Source organism: Camarhynchus parvulus, chromosome 1A (genome assembly GCF_901933205.1).
Source record: "Camarhynchus parvulus chromosome 1A, STF_HiC, whole genome shotgun sequence".
Classification (NCBI taxonomy): domain Eukaryota; kingdom Metazoa; phylum Chordata; class Aves; order Passeriformes; family Thraupidae; genus Camarhynchus; species Camarhynchus parvulus.
The window spans coordinates 59,098,863-59,125,207 of NC_044586.1; the positions used below are offsets into that span (position 1 = coordinate 59,098,863).

General features: G+C 37.2%; 1 protein-coding gene across 10 annotated transcripts in view; it reads right to left on the reverse strand.

The window, feature by feature from the left end:
- MAGI2 (membrane associated guanylate kinase, WW and PDZ domain containing 2) overlaps window positions 1–26,345 on the reverse strand; it is a 700,805-nt gene that overhangs the window by 486,361 nt on the left and 188,099 nt on the right. For all 10 annotated transcript variants that reach the window (XM_030960213.1, XM_030960210.1, XM_030960207.1 and 7 more), the window contains exon 2: window positions 4,137–4,253. In XM_030960213.1, coding sequence (XP_030816073.1) covers window positions 4,137–4,253 — 117 coding nt within the window. The remainder of the gene's footprint in view (window positions 1–4,136; window positions 4,254–26,345) is intronic.

Here is a 26,345-nt window from a genome sequence, read left to right on the forward strand (position 1 = left end):
CTAAACTGAAAGACTAGGAAGGAAGCTTCCTCATCCCCATAATGTTTTTAAAGCTATTTTTTCCCCATTTTCACTGTGAAGAAAGCCTTCCTGGGCTGCATCCTCCTACATCCTCCAGCAGGATAGACCATCTGAGCTACTGTCAATCTGAAGTTATATCCCAGAGGATATCAATGAGCTTCTCTTCCAATTAATGGATGACTTTTTACTTTTATGAATTAGCTTGTCCTTGACTTTTTACAGTGCTGTTAAATCACAATGTTTTCCACTATAATTTCACATTCCCTGTCTGGAAAGGAAGCATACACTGATTCTGTTTTCAACCACAGCTACCCTGTTTTGCCAGCTCTTAAAGAAATGGAATTTTCAATTGATGGAAAGGACATATCAAAGGAGATAGGTCTGGCCATGAGTGTCACTACCAAAACTGCTTTCCTGTGATTTACTCTCCTCAAAGCTTTATTCCTGAGATGACACAGAGCTAGAGCTACCTCTTCTCACAATAGTAAAGACTGGAAAGCTGCTTGCCCACATGGCAACTGCAGTTTGCTGAGAGCACTACCCAGCACAAGATGCAGCATGACCAAGGTGTTCTCTGACTATAGCATTCAGAGCCCTGCGTGTGTTTTGTGTCTGTTCTCCAAATCCCTAGATTTGGATGGATAGTGTCAGACAGTGCTGAAAGCTACCTTGTTTCACCATGCCTATTTTTCTGTAGGCATGGTAAAACGTAGTAGTGCACAGTAGTGCTCCTAAATATCTTCAGGAGTAAGTTTAGGACCTAAAAAGTGCTAAAATTCTACAAACAGGAAAAGGGGAAGAAAATGCATGACACAAACTTCAGCTAGGTTTTCTGAAACTGGAAAATAAGGAACTTACCCCCAAAACTGCCTTGATAACAGCTGCATCTTGACTGCTGCAAATACAATTGTACATCCTACCCTGGGACATATCCATATCATTCCTGTTGGCAATGCAGGGAAAATCAATTTCATATGCACTGAGACCTGTGACACTTATGGAAGGCAGCATTTGACTCTCAGGGTTATATGGTCACTTCTAATTCAGTAGAACAGGGCACCGCATTAGCAATAATAGAGGAACCTAAGGATCACAAACCGAACCAAGTCATCGCATTCCCAGGGGTTACAATTTCTGAGGGCAGAATTTATCCATTATCATCACATCATATGATTCTGGCCCATCTATTCTTTGGTGTACACAGGGACGTGCACTTGTATAATAGACAATTCAAAGTCTTACCTGAAGTCATAGAATGTTAAGGGATGGGAAGAGTCCTCAAAGGTCATCTAGTCCAGCACTCCCTATCATGGGCTGTGACACCTCCCACTAGAGCTGGTTCTATAAGGCCTTTTCCAGCCTGGCTTTAGATACTGCCAAGGTTGAGTCCAAAGCCCAACCTTATTCAGTTTTTAGTAAAAACTAGTTCAGTTGTCTAACTTGAGTTGGCTTATCCTGATTTAAAAGAGGTATGGATTAGTTCTCTGCTTCCTGGTTTCATAGAGAATACTCACTCATAAAATGCAAGTGAAAGATGACTTAGTCCGACCTCAGAGTCTGAGAAACCCATGGTCATGCCCACTGCGCTGCTGGGGATGGTGCTGCCAGTGTGAACAGAAAGCAGAGGACAGAAAAACTTGAGGTCAAGGACTCTCTATAAACATTCTCATGGTTTTACTGGCAATTATGCCTCCGTAACAGAGCAAAGATTGTAGACACATTTTTAAAAGGAAAATGTTGCCACCTATTTTTCCATCTTTTTCCCCCTCTAAGTGCAAGTTACAACCTTGTCATTGGAAATTAAGTCTATACTGCCTGCAGTTGGGTTTCCCTCTCTATTTTTCTGCACAAGGAGTGGACAAAAATGAGTGCTGCTTTTGCTATGTTGGTATCTGTTGACAGATTTGTAATAAGTTCATGGTTAGGTGCACTCATAAGTGAACTTGTGGGCAGTGGTACAGGCAGTTAAACACTACCACTGTATACTAAGGATAACCAAGCAGTACTCTTAGACTATGTACAGAGCTTAAAAATAAAATACTGCCCAGAGCAGAACATTTCGAATACCAATGCCCTTGAAAGGTAAGTTTGTGATTCAAAAATTAGTTAAGTTATATGAAAATAAGAAAGTAGTTGAGAACATTTTCCCTCCTAGGCATGAATGCTGGGGACAGAGTAAAATTGAATTAAAAAAATATTTTCACCACAATTATGATTTAGAGAAAATTTTGGTTGCAAACTGTGTGATAGTGTCCTTTTTATTTGACTGATTATGAAAAATTCTTTAGCTAATGAGATATCATCCTATCTGTGTTTGATAATTTCTTCCTTTTTTAAATACCCACTTTGAAAAAGGATTACTTTCATAGACTTTTCAAGAAAATTTTGAAGAAAATATACCAATTAGGCACTATGGAAGTTTTTCTGGTTGTTTTTTTTCCTACCACTACTACTGAAAAGAATCCTCCACTCTCCAAGAATATTTGCCAACTTACCTGGCAAATCAGCACCTGCCATCTGCAACACTATAGTATATTTCAAAATGTAGTTTTTACTTAGTCAAAAATGCTCACTATATAATACAATAATGACCTAAGAATTTAGCAACCTAAAGTGACACAGAAGATGGAGAAGCCACAGCAAAAAGAAAAGGTTGTATTTTTTATAGGTTCCAAATTGTAGTCTTTGTGGTTGTAGTGTTACATTTTGAATGACAAATTTGCTTCTGTGAGTACTGTACTTTACTTGACACCAATTTATTATTGCCTTGAATGAAAACAAAACAACTTCAAAAAATACTCATTGTGCCCATATTGCTGACAGCGTCTGTTATACACTTGTGTGCAGTATTTGCAATATTGTTGTGTTTTCCTTTTTTAACCTGAACCAGTGGCACTAATGAGCATGGACTGGGGTTATAATAAGAACATGCTTAGGCTAATGATGCTCACAGACATCCTTCGTAGTGGGATTTAGTCTCCAATTTTTTTGTACATGCATTTCCACTTCAGCTGTGATGTTTCTCAGCATTTTCAGGCAAACCTAATTCATCATAACTCTCACACAAATATAACATTTTTTGTTTTCTGCATACATGTAATAATTTTTAAATATTTTTCTCCACCTTCCTTTCTGATCAGTTGCAAATGGAACATTAGGAATTTATATTTATTTTTTTAGGAGGGTCTTTTCAAAGATCCATTCTTTAAAATTATGAAAGAAAAAACACACAGTAGCATCCACAAAAACTCAGCTTTCAGAGTACCCTGTCATTACCATGTAAATAGCACAGCCACTTACTCAGTACACCTTCCTCTGCCTATCATTCCAGTGTCAAGCCTTGAAGTTCAAAAGTGCACCCCTATTTGCCAAAACCAGAAGACCCATTTCATGTCTGCTAAGCAATTATTTTATGAGGGAAGAATAATGGAACTTCAGTTAAATGATATATTGTCTGTCAGCCAAGCAGATCTGTTCTGAAAGGCATGGCCCTGACAGTCAGGCATGGCTTGCGTGACTCTGCTTAATTTCATGTCCACTGTTGAAGTAGCTGAATATGATCAATACAACAAAAACTATTTTAGAGGTTTCAGAACATTTTGAATATTGACTTATGTGGCAACAAACACATATGCAAGACAGTAGAAACTTTCATCGCCATGCCTGTTGCATTCAAACAAAATCTAGTTTATACATTTCTTCTGCTGCCCTATTGCTTTCTAAATCCAATAGCATTATTACATAATGGATATGTGAAATATGACGCAGATCAAACTCTCTCTGTTGGATATCCACTGAACCAGCCCAGAAAACAGGTGTTTTTTTCTCTTAAAATTTGTGCTTTCTGAGACTGCAGAAGAAATAATATTATTATTATTCTAGAGACAGACTTTATGAAATTACAGCTCTGAAAACACCACGAAAACATCAGTGTTGCACAGCTGAATTTCTCAGCAGTAATGTAGAAAACTGGAACCAAGCCACAAATCTATTTACAGGAAGGCTCTTTTATCCACAGACCACCTCTTCATGCATTGCAAAGGGCCTCAGCAGCACTCACCCAGACAGTCTACTGACACTAAAAAGGCAGGTTTGTCCATCTCCACCCTACTTACATGGCACGGTGCGGAGGTAGAGATTGTCTCTTATGATCTGCTGGAGCTCGTGGTCCACCGAACCTTTCTGGAACCGTAGATTGAGGTAGTGACGAAGGTCCTTATCAACGATGCCTCCTGTCAGGGAAAAGACAAATGCAAGTACAATTTAAAATTATATTGCTTTGATGGAAGCAATGAATCACTTGTGAAGTCTTTGTGGTCATTTTCCTTCATGGTTCTGTCCCAGTGGAGGACAAAAAGCACACAGAACTTTCTGGTTAAAGCATGTGGTTGATACAGTCTTTTTTACTATAGATAATTGTAAAGGTTAGAAAAAGTTAATAACAAATAACTGGCTAAGTCTGTACAGTTCAGGAAATAAATATAGGATTATAGACAGAGCTGTCAATTTTCTTTCTACACAAAACTTGAACATGTTATCATACAACTACCTGTATATGTATCTAAATAATAAAGTATTAGGTATTATATTTCCCATGACTATGTATCAATTTCCCATTTCTTATTAAACTAAAAATCTTGGTTCAAAATCTCTCTGCAGTGCTCAGTGGTTTTAGTCCATTTGTAACCAGAATGAAATGTGGCTGTATTTAGTGATCACATAAATGTTATATGTTCTGGTTTATTTATATTGACAGAACTCGCAATTGAAAGAGACACTATAAAAAACGAGGGTTCATATTTTATTTCCACCACCAAAAATGGTATTACAACATCCCAGCAAAGCAGTGCACATGGGGGAAAAACTGAGTTTAAAACCTTGTATTTGCCACTTTTACTATGACTTTAGGACAAAACAATTTCAGCTACTGACTGGAAGATGTTCCACTATGAAAGGCATATCTATAAATCTAATCCAACATGATTAATAAGAATTTTCCAATATAGTTCCTCCCAATTTCTCTTAACCTTGAATAGGGATCAAATATATAATTATGGAAAAGTCTATAAATAACTCAATTTCTTCTCTCTCTGAAATTCTGACATAGGAAAAATATAGAAAATCATTACTACATTGAGTTCTGACATATATTCCCAAGATGAAAAATTGCAAGTAGATAGATCCCTAACTTGTTGCTTCACACATGCAACCTTAAAACATTTTTTCAAATGTCATTTGCTATTGAACCCTCTGCCAAAAGCCTTATTGACTTACACTATATAAAGATTTTCCTGTAAATAGGAACACATAACATCTCTACCAAATTATTTGAAAAGTCACTGAAGAGCACAAATGGTTATAAATTCAAATATATTTCTTCTTACAGATATTCCTACTTATCTACCTACTATCAGTCCATAATGCTATTACTGCTGCTCTTTGTCAGTAACTTCAAAACCTTTTGTTTCAGGTTTACAAAATGCTTATAAATAATTTCTCTCTTCTTTAGCTAAAGGCAAAAAAGCCAGCAAACTTTCATAATCAAAAGAAGGGGGGAAAAAGCACCCCAGCTCAGAAGCCACAAAATACCTGTATGCCTGGTTCCCTGAGGCTGAGAACTTCCATATGGATCTCTGTTCTTCCAGGATCCTCAAACTCTAATTAATCTACTACTTCGTACCACTAACCCTGTTTCTTGCAATAGAAAAGTTTTGGCCGATGACACAATCCTTACTTCAAATTTCTTTTGAGATTTCTGAGGAGACTGCAGAGAAACTCTCTGAGTCTGCTCTCCTTCGTGATCGGCTGCAAAGGTCCTGCAGCTCTTGCTCTTCTCACTCTAATATACAGAACATGCCCAGTGATGCAGATGCTTTTTGGCAGCCTGAGAAAATGCCAGCTCGGGAACAGCAGCTGTAGCCTGCCCACTGACACAAACCTGAATCATTCAGCTTATAACATTAGTAAGTTTAGGAACCTACACAGATTTCTGACCCTCAAAGTGGATTTTTTATTTACAGCCTCTCATTTCAAGCACAGCCATTTAGTTCATTTAGTTCAACATGCATAATGAATGCACTAAAACCTCCTAAGCACTTCATAAAAAGAGTCACCTGATCTTTTTGGCAAATTGTATATTCCAAACTAGATAAAAAATGTGTATTTACAGGAAGAGATGCCTACAGCCTTGCATTTGTTACATGCAATTCAAAAATAAGTTTCTAAGAGAAATAAACAGAAATAAAATCATGGTGCAGAGGAAATAAAACTTCCAAGCACAATGGAAACAATATAATTTTTTCTTAATATCTGAGTATATAGTATAGAGTTTTGTGCATTTTAAAGAGCAGTCAGATTAACTACAATTAACTACGATGTACAATTAAAAATTTTCTTCTTCAAAAGTAATTTTGTTGTCGAACGAATTAATATTTTTCAATACTTTGGGCATAAGCTACTTTCTTTTTTTTATCTGGTATAACAATGAATTTTTTCTCCTAGAAATTTTAAAAAATAAAATAGTTCTAGAGCTCAAAAAAGTAGATGTAGTATATTTTTACTTCATCCTTTCAATTGTCATTCTTTTGCTTTTCTCCCCTAAAAAGTTCTGTAGTTTTACCTGATGCTTTTTTAAAGCATATTGACTCCAGAAGTGCTTTTGTGGTATTTAAAGTACCTAAACTTTGGAGCAGCCTGATCCTTTTGAAGCACAATCAGAAGAACATCTTGTGTGTGCAGTTATGAATCCAGAAGACTTTTTGAAAGAAAACTGTAGTGAATTGCAAATATGTAAACCAGCCTTGATTCAGCAGCATTGAATTACAGTTTGTGTTACAGACTATATAAAGCAAGAATAGCATGTGTAATAGTAATAGGATTATGTCCTCCAAAAGGCTGAAAATAAGACACAGAAAATGTTATCATCTGGTTTACTTGGGAGGGAAAGAAGAACGGTGACATTGACAGCAGGTTCATAGAAAAAGAAACAGGGTAAAAGCACTTTTACAGTCAGTAACTACTATTTAATGGCCCTATCCAGCGCTGTTAGACAAGTGACTGACTTGGTTTCTGTAGAATTCAGCTTCCATTTATTTTCTCTTTTTATAGAACACTGAAAGTTACTGAGATGTTGAAAAATTCCTGACATTAACCCAACCCCCTTCTTTTCTCTTATTCCCAGCTGCCCACAGTGGGGGAGCTGGGGATGGCGCCCAGGGACCCCCGGTGCCCATCGTGCCATTCCACAAATCCCTTGTCCTGCTAGGGCCCCCAAGCTGGAGCTCAGAGGGAAGGAGCTCCCCCAGGCCACATCCTGCTCACTGCATGTGACAGCAGCAGGAAGCACTGGTGTGTGTCAGAGGTGTTATACACCTCAAGCTTAAGGAGCCCAACCCAGAGACCATGATATAAAGGGTTCTTTGGCCACTGCCTCAGGAGGAGGCTGACAACTGTGTGATGGAGCATTCACTGGCTTGCAGCCATGCAGTGCTTTTATGCTTTATTTTCTTTTGGCTGGCTTGAGGCCTGTGCTCTGTTTCAGTTTCATTTCACTCCAATGAATCCCCTTGCTTTGCTAGCTGAGAAACATAGGTTGTGAATTAAATACTTCCAGTAATGATCTCTTGCATAATGTATGTGTGGTTTAGGTACAGCTACCAATCATGATGGCAAACTCATAACCATGACTGAAGTTGATTCCAGACATTACAGAATAAGACACACTTGGCTGAACTAAAAACTGCTCTGCTTGCATGCTATACTTATGAATCTAATGAGCAAAGTATAACTTTTTACAGTGTTCTAAGGCATTTCTCTCATGTTTGCTTGTCTTTATAAAATCTAGTAGAAAAAACCAATCAGAAAAGAAATACAATAAAGAACAGAGAGACAAAAGAGTACTGAATAGTTTCTAGATCATTAGAAGATACAAATCCGAAGATAATTGCCATTTCCAAGAAAATGGCAGGGATAAATGTTTATAGTTTTCTCTAATTCTAAATATTGTTACAGGTTTTTGCAACTTCCACTGTGGTAACTCACTGATGTTCCCGCTGGAGTCTACACTTGCATTATATTTTCCATGAAAAACATGTAAATACAAACATCCCTCTTGTTCCTGCAATGGTAGCTCTAAATAATTTTTTTGCCCTTAAGACATTTTTATTGGTGTAAATTTTCAATAAACACTTCTGAGTATTCACCCATTAGTATTTGCTCATGTTGTATCACAATCTTTCATTGAATTGCCTTCCAAAAATGTGGTGTGGTAAATTTTTTGGATTTTTTAACAGTAAAATCAATTGCATCTCATCTGAGAATAATTTGCCTTAGATATTTTATTTGCTGGGATTAAAATTGAAAAGATTTCAGTTTCCCTGACTTCTATAAATACTCGTAGTTAGAAATATCTATGTGCAAGCAAGAATTTTAGATCTATATTTGCATCTGTACATGCTCTGCATCTGGAGAAACTAAAGGAAATATCTTAGTATCGTTACTCTGTGAAAGCAGACAAGCTCAAAAACTTTTAGTATAAACTGCCCCACTTCCATCAGATTGGCTCTCCCTTTGTTTTTAAAAAGCTTATACTTCTGACTGTAGACATAAGGCACATATTTGGCAAAGTCAAATGCCTTGAATGAGCTGGCTTTCAGCAGCTTCAGCAGGAGCATTCTACTGGAGAGTCTCATCCAATTATTTATTCAGGTGGTACCTGCAGCTTTATATTCAAACCATGGGGTGGGTCTGTGGCCATCTGAGTGTAGCTCAAGTTTCTTCTGCACCTCCTCAGTGGAATACATGCAATTTGGTGCCTGCTAGATTAATTTATCCTTCACTGTTCACAGATAATCTAATTGACCTTTCTATAAGTAGCCTAAATTATTACCTAAGTTCTTTAAATCAGTTATATCAGGAATATTTGATTTATTATTTTTATTATCAGCTATATCAGATTATTATCTGATTTATTATTATTCTTTTACCCAGGAAGGTGAGTGCAAGAATATTCTTTTTGTGACTCTCTTTGGGATATATCAAGGAAATCATAGTCATCATAGGTAAAAATCTGTGTGCATGGTTTAAATGCTCATTTCTGAATGTCTTTTCAAATGGTCTGGTAAGAATCCAGAATATCTGAAATTACTGTAGAGAACCCATCTTAGTCATTCCAATAATTTTAGTGACACCATGACCACTTATCTTTAAACATCTCTATCATTTTATTAATTCTGTCATATACAACCTATTGCGAGGTGACCTATAATTCCCTCTTCCTGTCCTGTTCTCAGACCCACACACCTCCAGGCTGATGCAAAAAAATCAGAAATGAGCAGTAGTGAGGGATGGGCACCACACACCTGTGAGAAAGCCCATGTCAGCCACAGCTCCTGAACACTCCCTCTATCTTACACCCTGAAAGATTTTAAGCATAAACCAAAATTTCCTGCTGTATCTCCTGGTTTTTCCCCAGAAGATCTCCTCAGAAGAAGAGCACCACAATTCCTTTTTCCCTCCCACAAGTTCAGTGACATTTTATTGTAATAAAATTTTAAAAATATCCTTAAGAACGTCTCCATTAAAGAAAAAAAATGATTTCTGCTACTCAGATGAATTCATTTTGTTTGCAATACAAATGGTACTTTTTAAACAAATGAAATATGTCTTATTTTAATACTTGAATAATAAAGATCTCAGGCATTTAAAACATATGAGTCAGTATAAGATGATTTACTTTAATAGTTTCTTTAACTGCTAAGAGTTAACCAGAAAAATCACTTTTAAGAGAGAATATGAAAATTCCAAGTAATATGAAAACTCTTGGTTGGATTTTATAAGGATTCATTATTAAAATACAGCCTGTAGTTAAGCCTATTATTTGAGGGAAATAATTCTCAACAAACCTATCTGGTGCTCAGATTAGTGTAAAGATGAGTGTTGGCATTTCCCCAGTCATGGTATAATGGGCATACTCAACAAGGGATGATCCTTCAAGTCTCCATGCAAAACATGTAAACACCATAACAGTAAAAAACCACTTTAGTAAATAATAAGAAGCATTTATTTCACTGGCAGCCATCATCTGAAGATCACACATTTTATTTTAAAGCCTTTCTATCCCTAGATTAAACTGTTCATCATCTTTGCACTTCTGCCTGCCTTTCACCACTACCTTCAGCCAAGTCTGACTTATCTGCAAAGCCTCAAACCTTTGGGGTGAGCTATGAACTCTGTGGAATGTGTGTGATAGAGAACCAAGAGGGAATTACGCAAGAAAATCCTCAAGGAAAAAATTAATTTCTTTCACATTTAGGGCTACTCCAATAAATTGTATTCCATGATCCTTTAATGGAGATCTAAACAAATGTCAAGGCTTTGGAAAATATTAGATCTTGGTATACTTCTATGTGCTATATACAATGAAAAACATTTTAAGATCTAATTTATTGATGGGAAATGGCCTTCTCTTTCATGGCCTGCTATTTTGTAATCTTTCTCTTTGGCTATGGATTATATTACTAACCTTTTTGCTTATGGATCTTTTACATCCACATGTATCATATTTATAACACTTACACTTGCATCCTTAGCTCTATCCTTTGATTTCTTCCTACTAGCATTTTAAATTCAAAATTTTAAAATACAGGATTGTAGAATTTACAGGTTAAACTGCATGGGGATGACGCTACATACAGACTATATTTAAAAACCTGCAATAAATTTTAGCCAATGAATGACTTTCTCCAATTACGAGAATTCATATTTGTATTTATGTCTCTGTACAAATGTGCAATTCCCTAATCTATACAGATGATATATTCCACCTGCTCTCCTCAGACGAAGAGACTGGCTGAGGTTTGCCCACTCTTTGATCTTCACAGTGGAGAAAGTTCCCATTTCGTTTCGGGGAACAGAGGAGTCCTCACTGCCTAAGGACACCCTGGGTTTAATTCACCACTGTGTTACACCTGCCTTTGTTGTACCTTCTGGGATGGTCTGAGGACCAGATAAACAGGATACCCTGGAGCAGCCACAAATGAGACCAACACCACAGGAGAAGGCTGATTCTAGGAGCACTGTAAAAGCATATCATTCCCTGGATTTATTTTCTTAGTTTTTGTGGCTAGCCTCAAGCCTCTGTTTGAAATGTGAAGACACAAGTGTGCACTGTGCTGGAAGCAAAAATGTGGTTTGTAATGATACAGAGAGGCTGTGTCAGCAGGAGAATCAACTGAGCCAAACACATCTGCATTTTGTACTTTACCTCAGATTGCTGAACTTCAGCTCTTATTACAACACAGAGCTCCACTCCTCATGGCTAGAGAGAGTTTTCCATTGCAAAGCCAACTGCAGCACCTTCCAAAGGCTGCTAGCAGCATGCAACATGGACTTTCTAATCTCAAAGTTACCCCAAGTCAGCTTCAAAAAATGCATATTTACACAGTAAAAGAATTTTGTACCTTTGCTGTTTAGAGGTACTTTGTTTTGTTTTCCTAAGTTAATTTACTGCTCAGCACAATTTTAGATTGAAGTTGCTGGGAAATGCCATGATTTAATGGGCTGGTAAAAAAAGTCCAGCTGTCATTTCTGTAACAGAGAGGACAGTTTGGGGCACTTTTCTTTCAAAATACTAATCTTTTATTTGGTGCTCCATTTAATAGGTGCATAAATAAAGTGATGTTCAAATAATGCTGCTGTTCTCTACAAAACCTGTTGGGAAATGAACTCCAGTTTTCAAATTCACTAAAGCCAGTTATGAACAAGCTGTTTGTAGATGCCTCCAGTTTATCAATTATTTGATTTTTAGCTTACACACAAACTTTAATGACTGCTACTGAGCTATTTAAAAGACTCATGTTGCTCCTACTAGACTTGCTACAAGGCAAACAATTATCTTTACAGATGTTTTTGACAAACAAAATTGTAAGAGATCATACATTTACTTACAAAATGAGAATGTCAAAACCCACACTCATCCTGTGCAGGCATATAAAGGCAGCAATATTTTCTCTTGAAATCTGTACATATTTACTGAAGTCTTTACTAGCAGTCAAACACTATCTGGCATTCAGAGGCTCCCACTCTGGGAAATCTCCTTCTATTTGGTCAAAGGGTGTCACAACAGAGTATGAAATTTGCTAGGACCAATGTTTGTTATGTAACCAAGCTCTCAGATACAGCTCCCAAAGAAAGTTCTAGAAACTGACTTCAAGAAGTCAGTTGGTAAAGGGAAATAATAAATTTTATTAGTATTCTTCTAAAGGCAAAGCCTCTTTGAAAACTGATGGAACATAAAGATGTAAACTCACAGAATAGGTTTAACCAGAGATCGACTGTATCATACTAAAAACATTTGAACAGACAAGTAAGGCTGGTTTTAGTTTCAGAAAAACATTTATATTATTATTTCAGTTGGATATATTTCCAGAAAGATGTTTTGTATTCTGGGAAGATCTATATTAGTCAGAAAAGTCCAACACAAAAATTTAATTAATGAGGGAAAAAAAAAGTCATGAAGTTATAAGAATTTTATTTTTAATCAAACTGTAGCAAAATATTTTTATGTGTATACTTGGAAGAAAAAAACCATCCATGTGCTGCTCTTAGGAAAAAAGAGACAAATTGAGTTCTCTGAAAAATGTAGCATTAATCTGTAATACACAGTAATGCTGATAATGGGGGCCTCATTTGTTCTGCCTGGATACAAATTGTGCCTCACTCCATCAATGCAATTCTCTGTGCCTCAGGGTTTCAGCACTGAAACCCTGCAAGCCCTCTTGGGGTCTGCTGGTGCATGCCCAGAACACCTGCAAGAAGGGCTTGCTCAGACAATATTCCTCAGGAATTCCACACACATCTCACTTGTACCAAAAGCCACCTCTGTTGTCCCCATCCAGAGCCTCTGCTGTCGCCTCTGAGCCCCATTCTGGGCCACCTGCCCCTAAAACCCTGTGCTGGGAGCTACATGGATAGATTTCCAGTCTTCATGAAGGTTCTCTTACAAGTTTTATTATTCAAGCAAAAGCAGAACTTTTGCTTGAATAATAAATTCAAATTTCTCTTCCAGTGAACAAACATTCTCCTGTCCTTGCTTTGAGTGGGTAAAGCCAGCTCCTCACAAAAGTAGACAGAAATTGATCCCCACCTTTAATGGAAAAGTTACTGTTCTGTTTAATACTCTTTTTCTATTAATACATCAGTACAACTGTTCATCTAGTAGGGACACAAATATTCTTTTTCTCTAATACTCTTTTCATTTTATCTTTGTGGAAGACAACTGTGATGGAACTTTGAGGTCTGACATGTATTTAAATAAAATATGAAAGACTGAATTGGAATAGTGGCATAATTTTACCAGACTTGAATTATTTGAAAGGTATTTTACTTAAATTATAGCAGCACAATTTTAATTGCTTGAGATAGAGACTTATTTTCCTTACTTCTGGAAATAATATTGCCATATTAATAGGCTGTGAATTGCTGACACTCTGTAAAAAGAAAAATTAATCTGGGTAAAAGAATCCCAGTAATACACAATTTATGAGGGAAGTAAGCTCACAGAGGTTACCATTGTATGAGTTCTAATAATAGTTTAAAAATATGATTTAGGTTGGTATTTGAATAATGGCAGCCCAGTTTTTTAAAGTCTTTGTAGCATCTCAGTCTGAACTCATAATGTACCATGAATAATTACTACCATAATACATTACTTCCTTGCTTTCTGATAGCAGAACAGCATTTTGCAGACTTTGTACTCAAGAAAACTATCATTTCCAAACTCAATTTTGCAATAAATAAACTGAATTTTTGAGTTCACAAAATTATTGATAATCTCTGTGACTGAATTGCATTTATGTTATCAAATGTGTTTCCTTCCCTGAAAATGCTGTACTCCAAATCAAGTGCCATTCATATGCCATTCATATCAAGTCAAAACAAGAGTAAAACACTGAGAAAAATTAAAAGGGGAAATGCTTTGCAGCTATATTTCAGCAATGGGAAATTAAGCTGCAAATAAGCCTGAGGCTGAGAAGATATCCTTCAGTTTTATAAACACAATAGTGAGCACCAGACAAGTGTCAGAGCCCTCTGCATCTCACGTGTATGGGATGTTCCTCCCAGCTTGCAGCCCGCAGTGGCACCACCTCACAGTTATCACACAAGTTAGCCAGGACAGCCAGAAAATGTCTCAGCACACAAAATGAAATGAGTCATGCTGGAAACTGAGCAAGTGGCACTTCTGTCCCCAAGCCAAGGGCAGGTGAGTGCCTGGGCGTGTTGAGAGGCCACTGGAGCAGTGGATGCCCTGTTTAGCCCTTGTGGGATAACACTGGAGTGGTGATATGCCCTGCACACTAAGAAACCTGCCTTTCAGTCAAGACAGAAGAGACTGAAAACACTGGAGTGCTTGAGGTCACTTGGAACAAATTCTGCTCTACTAGTGGAACAGGTCATGGAACAGGCTTAAAAACAAATCAGACAAGATTAAACTAGACTAGCAGTAGCTGTAATATTTAGAGATTCACAAGCAGACCACACTGTTAATCCCACTGAAAGGGAATTAACACCCTACTTAGGTGTTAATTAAATATAAAAATATTTGTCATAAAAACACTCAGCTCCAGGTAGCAGAACATTCCACACCAGACAACTATTGCTCTGGATCACAGTCTGGGTCGTTATGTTTGGTGGTCTGTCTCTGATAAACATTTTGTCAAAGCAAAAAAAAGAACCATCACAGTCAGGGTGTTCTGGCTCTGCTATTGGCAAGCCAGACAGCCTCTCTAATTCTGCCTCTGAATCATTCCCACTGAGGATACAATTCCTACAGTCACTCTGTTTTACACATATGGAAAGGAAAATCTTCCTACTTGTCTCAGAGATAAGCTGGCAGGATGAAATGAAAGCAAATAAATAACCACAAAATACAACACAGAGATTTGTAGATGACAAAGCAAACGATTGCCATGTACTTACTGCTGACAGAGCTTTCTAAGCAGTGCAACACTGTTCTTCACTTCTAGGCACAGCCAGACTGCATGAGCCCATGTCTCTGGGTCAAACAAAAATAGTAGATCCCCAGCATGCAGACACAATGCAGCTTCAAATTAGCCTGGTCTCAAAAACCTACAAAAATGAGACTGATTTTTGAAAACAAAAAAAAATGGAAGTCTTTTTAATGCTACTCAATAAACACTTCAAAATCGCTGTATGTGTAGCCAATAGAGCAGTGTCTTTATGCCATCAAAGGTACCTTTTGTGTAGAATGGTACTTCAGCATGAAAGACAGCACTTGGTCTTGGAGCACTGAACCAGCTGCTCGGTGCATGAAGAGGCTGTTATGTTCTGGGATGGTCTCAGTTGGTTAGCTAAGTCCCCTCGTGCTGATTTAATTAGCACTGCTGGAAAATGCAAATGACCAAAAGAGGCACTGTGCATTGTGCAGAATTAGATTGTGAAAAATATGTGTGCTTACATAACATGTTTCAACAGAGAAATAAAACGCTCCTGCTCCCAGGAGCTGTAGGCAGGCAGATGGTGGGTACTCCAGCAAGATCATGCACTCTGCCTGCAGAGACACGATGCCCTCAACCTCTGGGGAAGAGACTGCTGCTGCATTTCTCTAATACCCCAGTTTGCTGAGCCACAGAACAAACCACACAATTACAGCTGGACTAAAATTGCTCATTCTGCATCCCCAAAAGCAGAAAGGTGTCACATCAGGGGACAAAAATGAGATGGCAAAGCTGTAGGTTCACTTTGTTACCCTTCAGGCACATTGTCCCCATGGCTATGATCTACTGGACTAAAATCAATATAGTCTGTAGTTCAGGAGTATGCCTAGTTGTTTTGCACAGAATTTTTTACATTTTCACAGTTGTTACTTAATTAAAAGAGAAAACTAGAGGGCTAAAATCATGGGACAATAAAGAATTTGGCAAGCCACTGAGGTGTGGATTAATAGTTACACATTTCCAGTTTTATCTGTGCATGTTAAGGTCAATATCAATCTGCATATGGTACAAAGCCATTAAAAGAGCCTCAAACATGAACATTATTAAGCAGGATGTGCCTGTAATTTCACCTGCCTTTTCTGTAGAGATTTTGATGCATACCACATAAAATATTAGATCTGTACTTTTCCAATGCCATTTCCTTCATTTAATGCTACAGGCCCAATATATTGTAAGTAAATTTTACACCATATAAGAAATGCCAGCAGTCAATTTACCTTTTCCTATTTTTAACATGCTTGACAGTATTAAACTAGCATGCAGATATAATGGAGAGATTTATAGTTTTAAATCAGGAAGCTAATAAAAATTTTCTGTTTCTCTAAGACTGCAATAAAACAGGAAATTAAAACAATAAAAGGCCGGAATCTTGGATGCTTGTACAGCTATAGAAAAGAAAATTTCTGTTCATCTCATGTATCCTCTTCTACACACTTGAAGACTGAAAGGAAACAGAATAATTTCAGTACTTGGCTTGAAGAATTTTACCTTTACCCATTTTGAAACACTACTGTGAGGCCTCTTGGACAAACACTGGTGAACTTGGGCCTCATAAGCAGAACAATGCTAGTGTGCAAGTCAGATTGTTTACTCATCCTATACTAACAAGCACAAATAATGCTAATGCCAGAGTAGGTCTGCATTCAGATTTTGGGGTATAAGGTGTCAGAGCAGAAAAAACCAAATGGTTACATTTAGGGACTCTGCAAGTGTCTCTTTTGCTTTAGGAAATCAGGCGAAGGCTCATGGTGCAGGATGAAACAATGACTTTAAAATGCATATTTCATGCAATAAATAAACCATATCATCCACTGCACATTAGGAAGGAGGTTGCTTGTTTCAGGTGTCCCTTCAGACTAAAATGTTCTAGGTGTTCAATTTGAACATTGAGGTTACTTCTGAAAGCTCCTTGAGCTGCCAGAAAATGCCCCAAAACTGTAAGTTAGTTTACAAGACAGAAGAACTTAAAGATTGCAGTGGACTTGCTCAATGTGAAGTTCCCAGAAATTTTATGGATAACTGAAAAAAAAATAATGCATCTTGGGGGTCAGTATTAATAGAGAGCGGGTCCTACTGGCCCTGCCAGCCACGCTGAGTCCTCAGAGCAAGTGAACCCCACAGGACCAAGGCTCATGATGTCCTAAACAAGCAAGTACTGGGTTTGTATAAATCTGCATGAACCTAACACATCTGTATTTTTATACCTCCTTCTTCCAACAGATGTCAGATCTAAAAAAATGCCTCATAAAAATGGAAATATCTGTATGTTTCTATATCAGTATAGCACAAGCCAACCACCCTAAGGATCTTCAGACTCTGTAATACTGAGGGGAAGAAATATTTTTGCTTGCAGTCAAAGAACATTATAAACAAAAAATAATTTAGACCCCCCGCTAATCAGATTTCTTTTGCACAAATAACAAGTTGCAATGGTGTCAGAATGTCAGTTTAACTCAGATTCAGGACTAGTTTCTACATCAAAATAGGGAAATCTTGAGGGGCAACATCTAGAGCAGGGGAGTTCTCTTGTGTTAACTGAGACAGTGAGGGAAGTGAAAATGCTGTTCATCCCAGCAAAAAGAAAGAAACCAAAACATTTCAAAAAGTTATGAATGTGTGATGTTGGTTGAAGCTCAGAGCAGAGCATCTGTGGCTGGCTGTTTAGAGACTGACTTCAGTTGAAGCTATGATCTTATTCCTGAGGTGAATTCAGAGGTATTCCATAAAGGCATCTGATTTTTGGTGCTTTAATTAAATAAATGCAGGAGAGACAGTTCAAAGAAAATTGAGTAGAGCAGTCTGTCCTGTACTGCAGTCTGGAGGCATCTTTGAATCTGCAACAGACTAAAGACACCATGAAAAGGGGATCTGGGTTTTGTTCTTAAAGAACATATAAAAGATGTAGTAATTCACCAGTTGTCAAAGAAGAGCTGGCAGATGCCCTTTTTCAGAAAGGGAATAGTCAGTGTAGGAAAATATAAACTTTTTTTGGTTGAAGATATTTCAACAACAAAGGAATGCCATACATCAAGGAAAACCAAGAGGAAAGCTAACTTTTGAGGATGCTGCCAGCACTATAGCACCTCCTAAAAAGTGCCAACTAGTTTAAGACTGGTGGACTCACAATGGGCCTCTCAGAGCAGGCCACTTCATGGTTTATCTTCAATCAAAATGAATCCAGCCTGTATCTTGTGATACTGATCTGAAGGATGAACTCAAGTATAAAATTAATTTCTCACTGCAAATATGTTTCTCATGCTAGAAATTCTTTCTTTTCATTCTATACTAACTTATGCTATGTGTTTTGTTTTCGCTTGTTCTGCAAGCATGTGGTTATCTGATGCCCTACATAAGAAGTACCCAAAAAGATACTCATTACTATTGCTACTTTCAGTATTCAATACTATTGCTACTTTCATTATCATCATTATTATTAATATTAATGTGTGTATTAATCTGTGCCAAAAATAGAACACCACAAAGGGAAAAAAAGATGCATTTTGGGATAGCAGCCAACTCCTACACCACAAACAAGAAAAAAATATTACTGAAAAATGCTGGATATTAGAAATAATTTATGCAGAGTTTCAGATTCAAACAAGCCAGGCTGCCAAAGGCTACTGAAAGAATGATTGGGTTAGAAAAATGTCACTGAGCAATATTTATGTCTCTAAACTTGGAACCCAGTCATGAGACAGTCTTAAGATTACTTCTTTTTTGTTTTAAGGCAAATTACATTTTTTTAATTTCTGCATCAAAAATGAGGGGAATTTAAAAGCATAACTCAGAGACAAGGCATATCTATCATTTGGTGGCTGCTGATTTGGAAAGTTTGAAAACCACCCCAAACATGAGCAAAGGTATGCAGTTATATTTTAAGTTTACAGATGCTAATGCTTGATGTTCCAGGTCAGAAAAAACCCTTTAGATCCTTTAGTCTGACCTCCCACATGTTGCAGGATATGCTACTTCAACCAGTACAGTGACCCTTGTACTAAGCCTATTAATTCATGTTGCTACAGCTGCTTCCAGCAACACCTACAGGCTTGAAGATGAGAACAGCTGGAGACCCTTTCCTCCTTCTGTGGTGATTTCATTGGCCTTACTCTTAAAAATGTATGCATTAATTTTAATTTGAATGTCTCTGAGTTCTGTTTCCAGTCTTTGGTTTAGAGTACTCCTCTCTCCCTTTAATGAAATACCCATAACTGCTCCATGAAAAAAAGTTTATGTTGCAAATTAAAACACTTTCTTTCTCCTTCGTCCTCTTCTTTTCCCTTTTTCTGTTCTTTTTATTCTTTTTTTTTCTTTTTCTCCTATTAATATTGAGATGAACAAACCGAGGGAACAAATTTCCTTGTTTTTATATCTCGGACTTTTTCCCCTGCAGCTGATTTCTAATTTGTCTACATCACATATAAAGATAAGACCAGAGCTAGACACAGACCCCTCACTGCCTCACCAAGAGCCACAGAGGACCCATGACTCTACCACCACTGGAACTGAAGGAAATTTGATGTTTCTTCAGAGGAAAAGGAAACTGAAGGAAATTTGCTGTTTCTTTAGAGGAACCAACTGAAATGAACTCATGGCTCTTCTGAAAAGTCTTTAATTTCTTCACAGGGGCAATAGAACCCTGTATATTTAGGAGTATTTCAGTACCAGAACAAGAAAGCTTTTAATAGTAATGAAATAGGGTGTCACAGGACACAGAAAAAGAGAGGATTCAACACAACCTGGAGAAATAGGAAAATTACAATACAAGAATAGGAACTATTTTATTAAAACCATCAATCATGACATTCAATAGCACAGGTGACGAGTAAGAAATATGCTCTAAGGGCTATTTGAAAAGACAAAGATATTTACTGTGACTTCAAAGTCAGCCACTAAAATAGGAGGTGGATATATATATATATTTGTGATTTGGGCCTAGATAACTTTGGCATTGCAAGACGAAACTGCAGGAGAAAAGCTGGAGTATTTCAAAACAAACAGAAAAATGCCTGCAAGAAATAACAATAAAGTCTTAAACATTATTTCCTATATGAAAACTGAACTTGCACTTTTCTGCAAAAATATCTCTAAAAATTCTAATTTTCATTTACTCATATAGCTTCATAATTTTCACCTACTTGCCTAAAGTTTATAGGTACTGATATCTCTAAATGGTGAAGTGGCTTACGATGCATAAGAAACTCTGAATTTTACAGCACAAAGATGCAATTGGTAGACTCACATTCATTGTTATTACTGAAAAAACATTTTCTTAAATCTTTGAAATTTAGGAAAATAAGAAACTGTAATTTCATGAGAAAAAATATTTTTAGATGTGCTGATCACTGAGATTCCCATCTCTAATTTGTTTGTTGGGGTTTTTTCCTCTAGTAGATATTTGAAAAAATTTAAATGAGAATAAAAATATTTAAAGGCTTACTTTCAGTTGTACACATATGGGAAGGCCAATAGAAAATGATCTCCTTTTTATCATTAACAATTCTTCTGTTATTGCCCATATTTAATAACAGAGACAGGTTTGATGCCACAGATAAAAAAATATATGATGTTATAGAATATTGGGTGATAAACTGCAAGCAATTATACCATTAACCAATACCAGGAGATACCTGTGCACAAGGGACAGTTAACACTATTCAATAGTTAATAATGCCATATTAACTGGCATTTCACTGCTTCTGAAGGCTTAATTGTCTGACATTAACATTCTTCTTGCACTCAAGGGATGCTCTTTACACCACTCCTTTAGCTAAGGCAAATGTTATTGCAGCTAGGTGTCCTGCCCCTCCCTCTCCCCAAAGCACTCTGTTGGTGGCTAAATAGCTGCTGCACTGACACAGGAAAATATGAATTGCTGATGAGCAGGACAAAATAATGAGAAAATTATTCTGATGAACACAAGATGTATGTTGAAATTTCTAAACCCCTTTTGGCACACCACAGAAGACAGGACACCATTTTGCTCGACAGGACTATATTAGACCGTCTACTTAACATAATTTTTCAAATGAAGTATTATTTCATTTTCACATTTATTTTCCTGCAGATATAAGTACCTCAAAAATGGAAGATATAGCAGTCAGTGTCCACAAAGCAGATCATTGATTATCCAACATGATAATTCTTAGTTTTCTCTCAAATTGTCTCAGTTTACTGTAACAATAATCTCTCTCTGCTTTTCCTAGATCATGCCCTAAGCTATGGCACATTTCTACAATGATGGGTATGGTACATCACTCACACCTTTTCTGTAACTAAGACTTTTTTCATAATCAAGCTCTTCTAGGATTAACAGGTGCTCTGACGTCTTCCTGCCTCTGAAAGCCTGCTGACCTGCCCAATTAAAATGCCACTTCTCTGAGCTGATTCCTATGGCAAAATGACATGTAAAACTCATGATACTCTAGCCTTTTTTGTATAGCTGTGTAAGCTTGTCTTGCACTGTGGTTAAAATTTTTCATCACTCAAGGCCTCAAGATTCCTTCCTGCATCCTCCTGAAGTTTCAGTGCAAAATGAATCAATTTTTGCCCCGACCTCCATAAACAGGTTCAATCTTTGCAATTGGTATATTAATATTTACATCCCAAACTAGATACAACACGGAATACTCTTAGATGAAAATAATTGCCTGCATTTAAAAGCCAAGTATTTTGATAGGTCCTTTTTTCAAGAAATATGAACTGTGATTCCCTTAGAAAAAGCTTGTAAGAGAGACAGGTGTTTTAGGGCTTTTTGAGCCTGTTTCTCCACAAGGGATTTTTGTTTGTTTGTTTCCAGTGCTGGCATGCCTAAGAGAGGAAGAACCAAAGTTAATTTCCTGCTATTGCATTTAAAAATCTCAAGAATGAAAGAGTAAAGATGGCTCCCTTGCTTTAACTAATTAAAAATGTCACAAGCTTTATTTTAAAGCTTTATTTTATTTTTATTCTTGTGTATAAAGAGTGTTTTTATTTGGTAACAATTGCCGATTTATTTCAAAGTCATATATTCCTTCAGAAGTTATTTTGGAAGATGCTTTTCTTGGAATAAAACATTCCTTTACAGGATATTTCACTAAATTATACAGAGTATCAGTGAAATGTGTACCAGGCATATTCTGAAAAGTAGGATTTCACATATTGTGGTGCTGCAGCTGGCATCAGACTTTGAAAACAATTGTTTAACCAGGGCATCCTGGAACAGATTCCTTACAGACACCAGATCAGCTGCTATCAAGTGCATTACAGGTGGAAGAGAGGACCTGAGAAATGGTGGAACTTCTCTTACCTCACAGTAATATGATTGACTTTTTCCTTGAAGAATGAATGTCTAAGAGGTGATAAAAGTCTATAAAAAGCCCAGTAGAGCTCTTTATTCTATATTTAGATTATCTTAAAAATGTTAGATGCTCTAGAAAGATGAAGTATCTGGTCAAGTATATACACATTTAAAATAAAGCCTTGCTTTCTTTCCACTGTTTATTAGGTGGTCAAAAAACCTACTTGGATTTTATGTGCCAAAGGCCAATCAGAATAATGCTATCCTGTTCATAGACTGGAATCAGTTGAAGTACACATCTCCCAGTCTGGATAATAAATGCCTGCTGAGGTGCTGTCTTAGAAGATCATTCAGCAGCCTTTGAAACCACCATTTGAAACCCATTTGTAAAACCAGCATATTTATGAAGTTGCATTCTGGATCAGACAACTGCTAAATTTACTGTGTTTGGAAATTCTAATTCTACATACCTACAGAAAATGAGTAAGATCAAATTTCACAGCTAATCTGCTGCTGTGCTTTACCACTTGCTATTTGCACATAAACATCTTTGCAGAAAAATACCTCAGTGGTGTTTTCACATCAGTAGGTTTTAGCCACAGCATGCTACACTTTTACAAAAATCAAATTGCCCCAGTGTTCGAGAAGGACTTTTAAAAATGTGTTGATGAGTCTTGCAAAATGCTTGGGATTTCTTCCAGTAGGTTTTTACCATAATCACAGAAATATGCTCCTTGGTTTTCAAGGAAATAATTGCTTCACAAACTTGTAGATTCAAATGCATGAAAGTAGAGGTATTATGCTGTTAGCACTTATTCTCATCAATTGATTTGCTTCTCCCTGTACTCTTTTCTCCCAACATAAGGCTGCATTGTAGCTTTAATACTGCATAATCCTGAATAAAAATACTGTACTTATAAAACAAGGGAGTTACAGTGACAGAGGAAAGGAATGCCACTAAGTCAAATTCTTTATATTTAACTTGTTAGCCATTTGCTTTCATCACCACTTCCTATACTTCTTGTCTTTCACTTCTCTAGTAATACTATGAAGGAGAACTCTACATGTCTAGTATCTGCAAGAGTATAAATTTCAGACTCCCTTCAAAATCCCTTTAGGTTGGTTGCAAAACTGAAGGCGATTTTTTTTCTTCACACAAAAGAAAATACCTGTGTCTGATCTTCTAAACTTGCAAACTCCAAACAGGCCACAGAGGGAGAGAACTGACCATGCCTGGCTGCCCTCAGGTACCCTGGGGCACCACCTGGGCTATTCACAATTCTTACAGAGGTCCCTACACTTCATCCATTTTCACCACCACGCACTGCCTGCTTTCATTTGCTTTCAGATTTTAATTTCTTAAAGGCCTCCCTGATGCTGTTTTGAATTGTCAGGGAATTAATCCTACAGATACTGGAACATGAAAATTAAAGTTGAAAGTACCCAAACCACTGAAGCTGAAAGATTCATGACTCTCACAGCTCCACTCATTTTCCATTCTTCACTTACCGAGGATAAATTAAATAATACCATTAAACAAATATGATTCATCTTCAGCTGTCTAAGAATCAGATACTCAGTCTGAAATAGTCATTTGGTCTCCCTTGGCAGTTAATATAGTGACTAACAATGTAGACATGACTTTAGAAAGGGTAAAAGAGAAGTAGAATCATAAAAGAGAAAGAGGAAAAAAAATTATCCTAAACTGATGCAGGAAAACAGGACACTAGCATTTAGAACACAGGGTCTCATAAGACTGCCTGCAGTCCACTTGCAAACTTTCCACCTACAGCCTTGTCACTCCTTCCCATGCATTTCCCTCTACCCCAAACATTTTGGTATAATTCTTAATTAGATTTCCTGCTGGGACAGTTAACTTCCTAGCCAAACTATCAACTAAAATCTGCTAAAGTATCAATCAAGCTTTGTTTTACAATACCATATGGGAAGTGAATAAGCTTATAAAGTTTTTCTTGTATTGTACTAAGAATATCACTTTGATTCCTTATCTGACTAAAGACACAACATTAAGTGACATAGAAACACTAGGATCTTTTCATTCATTCCTTTCAGGCATTTATTGAAATGTCAAATCTGCACACTGTATAGCAGTGCAACCAGAATCAGAATTTAAGGCTAAATCTTTTTGGACTGTCTTCCAAAATGTTTAACTGAAAAAAAACCCATAAGGCAAAAAAGTATTGCTGTCAATAGAAGTGCTATTTTCCAGAGAGCACTAGGAACATTCAATAAAGCAGACATATGGATGCACTTTATTCTATCAAAAAATAATGTTAAAAATCGTCTCTAGAGACTTGAGAATCCATTAGAAGCTGTTTTGGTGGGGTGAAAAGTAAGGTATTAAAAGAAATAAAATATGTATGAGTTCTAGTAAGTCATCTCTCCAGTTCCTTAACTTCCAACTTCTTCAAATCTTAAAGCCAGATTTTTTTTCCATAAAAGTTTCTGGCAGAAAGAATTACTTTTAAATCAAGGTGTTCTGCTCTGCTACCATTAACTGGTAACATTTTCTAAAAGCATTTCTGTAGTGACCCATGTATGACTCAAACACAGTTCCTTTATTGCAAAACTATTTTCAGGGCTGCCTGTGGCTCAGGGGCCTCCAGCATAAGGGGAACGTGGACCTGCTGAACCGAGCCCAGGGAGGGTCATGAGGATGATCCAAGGGCTGTGCTTTGAAAACAGGCTCAGAGAGTTGGGGCTGTTCAGCCTGGAGGAGAGAAGGCTCAGAGGAAAGGATGGATGGAGATAAGAGATAAGGAAGAAATTCTTTCCTCTGAGAGTGGTGAAGCACTGGGAACAGGCTGTCCAGAAAAGTTGTGGACTCCCCATTCCTGGGGAGTGGTCAAGGCCAGGTTGGATGGGGCTTTGAGCAAACTGGTCTAGTGAAAAGTGTCCCTACCCATGGCAGGGGGATTGGAATGAGATGATCTTTAATTTCCCTTCCAACCCAAACCATTCTATGGTCCTATGATTATTGCAGTGTGCTTCTGGCAGGAGAGTGGTGAGTTGATGACCCAGTTTAAATTTAAAAGAACAACTTCAGTTCATGGTCTGCTGCAATAGCAAGACTTATTCAGATTACTGTATATATCAGCGCACAGAAAACCTGTTGAAGATTTACTAAAATCCTTGCCTGATTTGTTGCTTTCTACTTTCTAAACAAACACCCACAATAACTATATCCTTTTATTAGCTTTTTTATTTATATACTTTCTATTTTATGGGTGCACAGCATGATCTGTCCAATGCTTAACTACATTCTAATCCTTTCTTTCAGCAAGTACTTAACACAGGAAGCATTTTCAGCTGAACGCCTTGCAAAAAAATCTTAATTTTTAGGCACAAGCACAAAACACTGATAACTTCCTTAAACTGTCAAAAAAATGAGTGAAAACTTGCAAAGAATTTCCAAAGCCAGACAGAAATATGTGAGACCATGCATTAATGCATAAAACAGAGTCCTGTGAATGGGACTGGAACATATCAATTCCACTTCTGACTGATTCATGCAAACATTACTTGACCCTTCTCCGGGTGTCCTTTTTTCTAGCTGGTGCTACCAGGAGAACACACCACCACCTCACAATACAAAGGACTACTTTGAACCATGGACAGGTCCTTGTTCTCTTAGTAACTTCATCTGATGTGCTTTGAGCTCAATGCAAGAAGAAGATGTAACATACCTCAGTCTGTTGTACTTTAGGTCCAAAAAACCCCAAATGAGATTCCTGGCTTCATGGTTTGGAAATTCCTCAGGCATGTACGTTTGTTTAATGACAAGTGTGGCTATGACTGAGCAAAGGACCCCAACATTCTGACCAAACTACATCTAAATCTAGAAATCAGAGGAGAATAAAAACCCCTTACTCAGGTGTGCTTAATCCATGCCTTCATCTTTCACCTTTTAGAGGTTAAAATTATGACCACTTGAAGTTGCTCTTCTTTTTCACACCTCCTTCTTAAACATCTTTTTTACACAATTTAGCTTCATAACTCTCTTGGGATCAGGG